Source organism: Anas platyrhynchos, chromosome 3 (genome assembly GCF_047663525.1).
Source record: "Anas platyrhynchos isolate ZD024472 breed Pekin duck chromosome 3, IASCAAS_PekinDuck_T2T, whole genome shotgun sequence".
NCBI lineage: Eukaryota > Metazoa > Chordata > Aves > Anseriformes > Anatidae > Anas > Anas platyrhynchos.
This window is the reverse complement of record NC_092589.1, coordinates 3,401,231-3,410,162: the sequence shown is the minus strand read 5'-3', so window position 1 is coordinate 3,410,162 and position 8,932 is coordinate 3,401,231. Positions and strand designations below refer to the sequence as shown.

The window sequence follows — 8,932 nt, the reverse complement described above, 5'->3', positions numbered from 1 at the left end:
ATCTTTTTCCTTTTTTTTTTTTTTTCTCCTCAAAACTCGGTGACCTACTCCTGCTCATTTTCCTCCTTCTTCACACTACTTCTTTCTCTGCTGCTGTCAGCCTTAGAAAAGCACTTGCTGTGGCAAATTTCCCCACGGTGACATGCTGCCCATTACATTTCCAGCTGGAAATGTCTGCATTTCTTACTGGGAGTGTCTGCAGTCTCCGTAGCACCTGCCGCTGCTGGAGCCATCAGTGCTTGTGTCCTGCTGCCGGCCTGTGAGCTGGGATGCCTGTTTTGCTCTAGAAAACAGGCTTTTTGGGGCTCCAAAATCACCGCCTGCAGACCCAGCAAGGCAGAGCCTCGCGGCAAGGCAGCGTGGGGTGCAACGAGGCTTGTTCCCAGGGGACACACAGCTGCTATGGGGGTTCTCCCACCCAGCAAGGTTTCTCCTTGACCCCCCCTGCAGGGAACACCAAGCCACGGTGTCCTTGACCTGCCCCAGCACGCGATGGTGGATCACTGCGAGGACAGCCCACTGGGTTTTGCTCTTTGGCTGCTCCATCTGCACCACGAATGGCGCTGGGCAAGGGCAGAGAGGAGCAGGCTTCAGGTGCCTGGGGTCAGGCGCCTGGTCCCAGTGTCAAAGTTCCCCAGCAAAGCACAGGAAAAGTTCAGACAGCTACAAGCTTTCAGACAGAGGCCTGAGTTAAACCCAGCAGTTGAAACAATGCCCAAACAAACTTTTTTTTTTTCTTTTTTTTTAATGAGAAGTCCCTTCTATAGTCATGATTGTTAGAACTGCATCTTTAATAAAGGCTACCAACAGGCAAAGAGATGAGCACAAAACAGAAGGCAGGAGCCAGATGATGAAAGCCACTGTGCCGCGGCGTGGCATGCTTCGCTCTGCTCCCTGGCTCTGCTCTGTGCCTGGCTACAGGCATCATCCTGTGGCTTTGTGCTGCAGCTCTTCGCGACACCTCCTCCCTAAACCTGCGGCAAGGCAGGTTTGGTGTGCCTGGGCACATCCCCTCTGCGTCCCTCTGTTCCCCGGCTGGGAAAGCCAACCCTTCCTTGCAGCTTGCAGCCAGCTCCTTTCACGTGTCTGCAGAACAATAGGGTCTCCCTCTGGTGGCAAATCCAGCCCGAGGTGTGCGGCCACTGCAGCGGGGCCTGCAGGGTTTGGTGGCTGTCTGGGGTGACGGGGATTGGGGCCAGGGTGGGCGCGAAGGTGGGGGGAAGGTGCTGAGGGCTTCAGGTGGTTTGCTGGGAGCGACAGGGACACAGGGCACTCAGTCTGTCCCCTCCGGGGATGTGGCTCTGCCATGGGGCCACCAGGGGCTGTGGTGAGGTGGGGGGGCTGGCTGAAATGGGGCACTGAGCTGCTCCCAGGGAACACCAGCAGGTCTGTCCCGCAGAGAGCTTGAGCCCAGGGCTGAGCTTGGCCAGAAGCGCCCTGTTCATCCTGCTCAGAGGCGGGGTGAGCCAGGGACACCGCGGGGACACGCTGGAGGCAACCAGGTTCCCACATCCTAGAGGCTGGCTGAGCTTCTTCAGGCCCTACATGGCAAAGTTTAAGGGCTGGGGGTGCAAAGGGCTCCTCTGGCCTCCTAGACCAGCAGAGTCCCTACAGAGACAGTGCTCAGCCATCCTAATTTCTGCTCTGCTTTTCCTCTCTTCCCTCTGAGGGACTGCATTTCTTCTGCAGCAATCAGGAGACGGAGAGGCCCCGTGTGTGTGTTTGCACTTTAGGGGTATTTCTGTCACTCCTCTTTTCTAGGGCTGGTCTCACCCATGCCCTTATGTAGCTTTATGTGGATAAGCCTAGACTTAGTAAAAACTGTCAGCATCTCGCTCAGGTGACTCTTTCCTTTAAAATGTACCCTGTGGCAGTGCAGGAGGCAGGCCTGGCCCTGGCACAGCACTCTCGCCTGCTTACAATTCCCCCCTTTCCCTCCCGTGCTTTGTAGTCAGTTGCAAAGACCAGCTCTGGCTGGAGGCTTCGTAGCAGCAGAGGCAAAACTGAATTTTGCCACCCTAAGGTTGAAGGCAAAATAATTTCCCGGGGTGGGATGTCGAATTTGGCATCGTTCTGCCTCCCTCCCACAAAGACACACTCTCTGCAGAAAGCCAGGCGTGTATTCTGCTGCCAGGATATTTCCTCCCTGCCCCACTGGAGGACCTTCCCCTTCTCCAGACAATGCAGGGACCAAAGCCAATGGCAGCGGCTGGTGGAGCCAGGGAATTCAAAAGCCCAGCAGAGCCCGTTCTGGTTGCACCCGAGCCAGATGGACAGGAGGGGGGGGCACGGACCCCAGTGTGTGGGCTTCAAGCGGGCAGCCCCAGAGCACCACTCTGCATCCAGTGGGGGCACAGACCCCCATGCGGGGCTGCCCTGGCCTGCAGTGCACCTGCAATTCGTGCTGCCCCGCATTCGGCTCCGCACTGGGGAAGGATGCCAGCAGTGCATGGTAGTCTTTTTTTTATTAAGGTTTGTTATTATAAAAATATATCATAAAAAGTCGTGGCTTATTTGTCCATTTACACTCTGGGGCAGAAGGCTCGCAAGGAGAGTGCTTCGGCACTGTCCGGCCGGCCGCAGGCTCCTCCCCGGAGATGCGCTCCCGAGGCAGGGACAGAGCCCAGGATGCACTGAGCAGAGGCTGGGAATGGAGGCCCCCGCTGTGCCATGGCCGGCAGTCTTCAGGGACAGCAGGGAGGAGAGAGAGAGAGAAAACTGAGAGCGAGGAGGGAAGACAAAAAAAAAAAAAAAAAAAGAAAGAAAAAAAAAAGACAAAATAAAGATGGAAGGCTGAGCCTCTTCTGCCACCCCTTTCTGATCCAATGGAGGTAACGTGTCCCTCTGGGCAGCGTGAGTGTCCCGACCATGTTCCCCGGAGTGGGGATTTGCCGTGGGAGGCTGTAACCTCTGTCCAGCCTCACACCGGCCTCCTCGTCCCCACAGGCACCTGCTGGAGGCAGTGGCACTTTGGGAACAGTTCGGTGGCACCTCTAACTGTGACAGTTCGGTTACAGTCTGGAGGTGCTTGATCCGAGGGTGACCGTCCCTTGGCTGCTGCTCCACGGTTCTAGGAAGAGGAGGCTGGGATCGAGAGTCCGTGGATGGTGTTCAGAGTGTCTGGAGATTTGCCCGCAGGGCTGGCAGGTTTTCTGTCCGTGGCTGCAAGAAGAATAGAGGGGGAAAGAAAGACAACAGCAGAGCGGTGGATTACCAGCCTCCAACTTTCCTGGGGAAACCGGGAGGGAAGGGGAAACGCATCTCCCAAGCGACAGGGACTGCAGTGGGGACAGACACCCCCTGCCATCTGTCTGGGAGCTGACCTGGACCTGGCTCTTGTGCTCCCCCAGCCTGCTGGAGAAAGGCTCCGAGTCCTGCCTTGTCCCCAGGCTGCTCACCTCCCTGCCCGCCTGCAGAGGTTTCCCTGATTTGCCATGGGGGTTGTCACCAGACCAGGGACAGAGCTGTCCCTGCACTGCCTTTTTCTAGGGCTCCAGCCCTTTGAGGGGCAGGGGGAACATTTGGGGACATGGGCTCTTTTTTCTGCATGTTTTTGGGCACGCATTAACGAACAGTCATATAGCAGGGCGCTGCTGCAAGCAGGGCAAGGGGCCAGATGTCAGCTCTGAGCCCTGTCTTGGATGCAGGGACAGGTCCTGCGCTGCGCAGGGAGCGGCAGGGAGAGCAGCAGGGAGAAACCAGAGGGGAAAGGAGGGGAAGGGGAGAGGGGACGGGGCCCGCCATCGGAGCCAGCTGGGCTTAAACTCCTTGGGAGCTCAGCACGGCCGCAGGACCCGTGCAGCCGCCGCACCGCCCCCGTACGCACCGTCGGGGCAGGCGGGGGGTGCGAAAAGCCCCGGGGCTGCTGCGGGCGCGGGCACGGGGCAGGGGCTGAAAACAATCGTAAACCTTTTTTTTTTCCTCCAAGGGGATCTTGCGGGAGAGCGACGGCAGTGAAATCAGAACAGGTCTGAGGCAGAGGGGGAAATATCCCCGCAGACCTCCCCTTTCTCCCTTCTCTGTTCTTGCCTTTGCTCCCTTCCCTGGCTGCCTGCTCCCCCGCCGGCAGAAGCGGGCGGCATGGGGCTGCCCCCCTGAGCGGAGCGCGGCCGCTGAAAATGAGAAAATAAGTTGAAAATAAGAAATGCCGGCACAAAACCCCTCGGACCCTCTCGGACAGCCCCAGATCCCCCCCGGACCTCCCCGGCCCCCAGGCACCCTCGGGCCGCTGCCCAGGTAACCCGGCTTTGCCTGGCCCCGGGGCCAACAGAGCCGAACCAGAAATTCGATCCAAAGGCAAGGGCAAAAAAATGTATAAAAAATCAAATCAAATCAAATCAAATTAAATTAAATAAAGTCCTTCGGCTGGGACCGGAACAGCTTGAGGATTGCCAAGTCAGAAAATTCAGCCTCCAAGTCACTTAAAAAGTGAGAAGGACACTGCAAAAAACGGACTAAAAACGCACAGGGCATCTTCCCTCCATCATTTGTTTCCTTTTTCTTTCTTTTTTTTTTCTTTCTCTCTGTCTTTCTTTCTACATTTTTTTTCTTTCTCTCTCTTCCTTTCGCTTTCTTTCATTTTCTTTCTTTCACTTTATTTTTCTTCTTTCCTTTCTCCTTCTTTCCCCTTCTTTCTTTCGCTTTCTTCTTTCTTGCTCTCTTTTTCTTTCTAATTTTCCTTTCCTTTTTTTCTCTACTCACTCCATCCCTTTCTCGCTTTCCGTTTTCTTTTTTTTTTTAAACAAACAAAACAAAAAAAAAAACAGGTTTACGATTGTCCATTTTCAGCCGTTGATCCACGCAATAATTCATCCCTGAGAGGACTGATATAAGTCACAGCAGGTTCCCGTAGTTAGATAGAAACGGTAAAAGGTCGTATAAAAAAAAAATAGAGTAAAGAAATGAATTAATATGTGGGAAATGAATTGCAAATGTGAAAAATATTAGAAAGTCCAATACCACAAAAAGGAGAAAGATATTGACGGGGATTTTATATCCAGAACAGATGAGTTGGGATTTCTTAAACGAAACCACCTATCGAGGAAACAAAGCTTCCATAACTGTACCGAAATAATTAACGGGAGATAAAAGAAGCGTCCCAATTAGCAGCCACGGGTAAAGGCGTTCAGAGCAAACGCCTGCCCCGCATACAGGCTTTATCTGAGCGCTGCCTGCGGCGGGGAGCAGGGAAGATTTATTTATCACGCTGAAAACTGCTGCCCTCTCCCCGGGCTGCCCCGCTTCCTCGGCCAGTGGCACACGGCGAGGAAAAAATGGTTTCCAGTCTCCCCTCCCCGCACCCCCCCGGGATGCTCTGCCGCAATTTGGGGCCGTCGAACCCCCGGCCGGGGGGCTCCCCGCCGCCCCGTCGGGGCGAGCCAGGCTCCCCCCCCGCCGCCCCTTTCCGCTCCTGGCCCCCCGTGCCCCCCCGGCCTCCGCTCACCTTCCCTGCCGGGCTGCTTGAACGCCATCGCGCTGGCCAGGTCGCCGCCGTGCACCGCCACGCCGGGGCCGTGGTGGCCCAAGGGGCTGCCCTGAGGCTGCCAGGGGTGGCCGGGGGGGATGTAGCCGCCGGGGCCGCCGTAGACGCCGTGCTGGTTGGAGGGGGGATAGGCGCAGGCCGGGAGGAAGCCGCCCACGGAGGAGAGCCCCGGGGCGGGCTGGGGACGGGCACAGACACACGTCGGGCACGGGGCGACGGCGCCCCGACGGCGCCCCCGGCGCCCGCAGACCCCCGCCCGGTACCTGCGGGTATTTGATGTCCCCGTCCGCCGCAGCCTTGTCGATGCCGTTGACGGGCTGAGCCGGGGGGAAGGCCGTCCTGTTGACGCCGGGCCAGTCTTCCATTTTGGGGGGGTAGGCAGAGCCCTCGGTGCCGGCCAGCGCCCCTGCGCGGGACAGAGCCGCGGCGCCGTTAACCCCGGGCCCTGGGAGCTCCGCGGACAGCCGCGGGGGGGGCCCCGCTGCCGGCCCCGCTGCGCTGCCCCAGCCAGCCGAGGCGCGGCACCCCCCTGCCCGGCTCTGCCCGCCGCCCCGGCACTTCCCTGCTCGCCATAATTTAGGAAGGCCGACTCCTCTCTCTCGGCGAAGGAGATTTATAAAAGTGACATCGGAATTTTTTCAAGATAAATGGTTGCGCAGAAGGGAATGCATGCGGTTGATTTCCCCGGGTTTGGGGAGGATAAAAGGACTCGCCCCCCGCCCTACCCCGGAGCCGGCGGGGGAACCGAGCCGGAGCTTGGGGATGCGGTGACATCCATCCTAAAAGACGCGCCTCCGGCCCTCTTCCTTCTCTAAAAAACTGGGCAGATTTCTCGGGGGACGGCCACAGAGATCCGCCGTGCCGCCCGGCTCTCAGAAGCCATTTGCTTTCCCCTCTTTCCCTGATTTTTTCCCTTCCCTGGCTTATTTCCCCCCACACACACACTTTTTACCCCCACCCCCTCCGTTTTTTGTTTTTTTTTTTTTTTTTCTTTGCAAAGGGAAATTCAGGGCTCCGAATTTGCGGTCGGCAATCTATCATCCTACGAAAATATTTTCCACATTTTTCATAAAAAGTTCAAGATGTCTGAGCCTCGCCGCATCTGGCCCCGCCGCTCCGTCCTGCCAGCACGGGGTGCGGAGATCAAAAAAAAATCAAATCAAATCAAATCAAATCAAACCAAATAAAATAAAATAAAACAAATCCCCCAAAGCCCGGGCCAGGGAGAGCTGCTCGCCGGGTGGGGAAGGGCCGATGCCTGCCGAGCCCAGGGCAGCGCAGGGCAGGGCTGCGGCCCCGACGGCACGCCTGTCGCGATACCCACCCGTCTGCTCCATGAAGGTCCGGATGCCCAGGATGTTGGTGACCGAGTGAGCCGATGGCCAGGAGCGGGGCAGGCTGACATGGGCCGCCGCGACGGGCGCGCCGGGGTGGCTGCCCATCTTGGCGGCCGGCGAGGCCATGGGGCTGGGGTAGGGGTACTGGTAGATGTGGTTGTAGGGCAGCGCGGGCTGGGGGGGAGGCTGCTTGCTGCCGTCGTAGGGGCCAGGCTGCGAGAGGCTCCCGATCTTGTTCCGCAGGATCCTGCTGATGGAGCTGACCGAGGGCACGTTGTACTTGTCGCAGACGCCGTCCGCCAGCAGCCGGTCGCGGATCTCCCAGGCGAAGATGCCGGGGTCGCCCTGCTTGTAGTCGCGGATGTGCTTGACCACGTTGGGGGTGGTGACCCGCGGCTTGCTGCCGCCGATAGCCCCGGGCAGGATGGAGCCCGTCTCATTGTAGCGGGCCAGGATCTTGCTGACGCAGCCGTGCGAGACGCGGAGCTGGCGGCTGATGTCGCAGGGCCGGATGCCGAGCTGCGCCAGCTCCACGATCCGCAGCCGGATGGCGTTGGGCAGCGGGCGCCCGTTGACGAACACGCCGCCCAGCTGGTTCACCTCCCCGTACGTGTGCTCTGCCGGGGCCGGGCCACGCCGGGCCGGGACACAGCGTTACCGGCAGCGGGCACCGGCAGCGGGGCAGGGGAGCGGGGGTAAGGGCACCGGTGGGAAGGAGAGGAGAGGGCGCAGAAACGAGTCGGCGAAAGCCGTGCCCCTTGGGGGGAGGGAAGGCAAGGCAAGGCAAGGCAAGGCAAGGAAAAACGAAGAAAAAAAAAATGGAAAAAAAATAGGAAAAGAAATAAAGGGGAAAAGAGTGAGAAGGGGGGAAAGAAGAAATGGAGAAACAGAAAGCAAAAAGAGAAAGAGAAGGGGGAGCGAGAGAAAGAAGGAGTGAGAGAAGGAAAGGAAAGGAGAGAGAGAGAGAGAGAGAGAGAGAGAGAGAGAGAAAGAAAGAAAGAAAGAAAGAAAGAAAGAAAGAAAGAAAGAAAGAAAGAAAGAAAGAAAGAAAGAGAAAAATAAAGGAAAATGAAATGAAAAGAAAAGAAAAGAAAAGAAAAGAAAAGAAAAGAAAAGAAAAGAAAAGAAAAGAAAAGAAAAGAAAAGAAAAGAAAAGAAAAGAAAAGAAAAGAAAAGAAAAGAAAAGAAAAGAAAAGAAAAGAAAAAAGAAAAAAAGAAAAGAAAGAAAGGAAGAAAAATTAAAAGAAAGAAATTAAAAGCAAGAAAAGAACAGAACAGCAGAGAGAAGGGAGAAGGAAAGGAGACCGAGAAGTCGGGCAGAGCCGAGCGCTCTCCCACGCCGGGACCAGCCACCACGACGGCCCGCAGAAGCCGTTCCGCAGCCCGGCCTCTGCTCTGTGGCCGCCCAGTCCCGGTCCCTGTCCCCGTCCCGTTCCCGATCCCGATCCCGATCCCGATCCCGATCCCGATCCCGATCCCGATCCCGATCCCGATCCCGACCCCGGTCCCGCCGACGGGCCGGGGTCCGTCCCGGCGCCCGCCGCCCCCCCTCACCCCCTCTCCCGCAAAGCGAAACCGCGGCGGGTCGCGGCGCCTCCCGGCCCGGTCCCAGCCCTCCCCGCAGCCGCCCGCGCTTACCCATCGCCCGGTACCGGGGGAGCGCCGCGCCGCCCGGGGAGGGGGCGCCGCCGGCCGCCGCTCCGCAGCCGCAGCCGCCGCCGCCGCCGGCCCGGCATAGAGGGCGCGGGACCGCGGAGGGGGCGGCCCGGCCGGGCCGGCTGGGGGCGGCCGGCGGGGGGCGGTGGCCGCAGGGCTGTCCTGGCGGCGCCGCGCCGGTTCCCCGCTCGCGGGGAGCCCCCGCCGCTACTTGGGATCAATTTGACGTGGGAACCACGTCAATCCCGGCCGTCACGCTGGAGGCGCCCCGCGGCCGCCCATTGGCTCCCGCCCGCTCCTAAATGGCCGCGGCCCGGGGGGGGGGGGGGGCGGCTCCCTCCGCCCGCCCCCTCGGGGCGAGCGCCCCGGCGCGGCCGCCGCTCCCCGCCCGGGGTCCGCCCGCGCCTCCCCCCGGTCCGCCTCCCTGTCGGGGCGCCCCCAGCCCGGTATCGGGCCG

General features: G+C 59.0%; 1 protein-coding gene across 2 annotated transcripts; it reads right to left on the bottom strand.

The window, feature by feature from the left end:
* Positions 1 to 1,765: 1,765 nt before the first annotated feature.
* Positions 1,766 to 8,628, bottom strand: PAX1 (paired box 1). 2 transcript variants are annotated; one of them, XM_072035194.1, is made up of 5 exons: positions 8,458 to 8,628; positions 6,807 to 7,436; positions 5,746 to 5,888; positions 5,444 to 5,660; positions 1,766 to 4,823 (listed from the first exon to the last, which is right to left on the bottom strand). In XM_072035194.1, exons 1-5 carry the CDS (start codon positions 8,459 to 8,461, stop codon positions 4,738 to 4,740), a joined length of 1,080 nt encoding a protein of 359 aa, XP_071891295.1. In that variant the 5' UTR covers positions 8,462 to 8,628; the 3' UTR covers positions 1,766 to 4,737. The 2 variants fall into 2 exon arrangements, with proteins under 2 accessions (XP_071891295.1, XP_027308976.2); XM_027453175.3 differs by having other exon boundaries at positions 2,118 to 3,162; positions 8,458 to 8,625.
* Between the last annotated feature and the right edge of the window lie 304 nt (positions 8,629 to 8,932).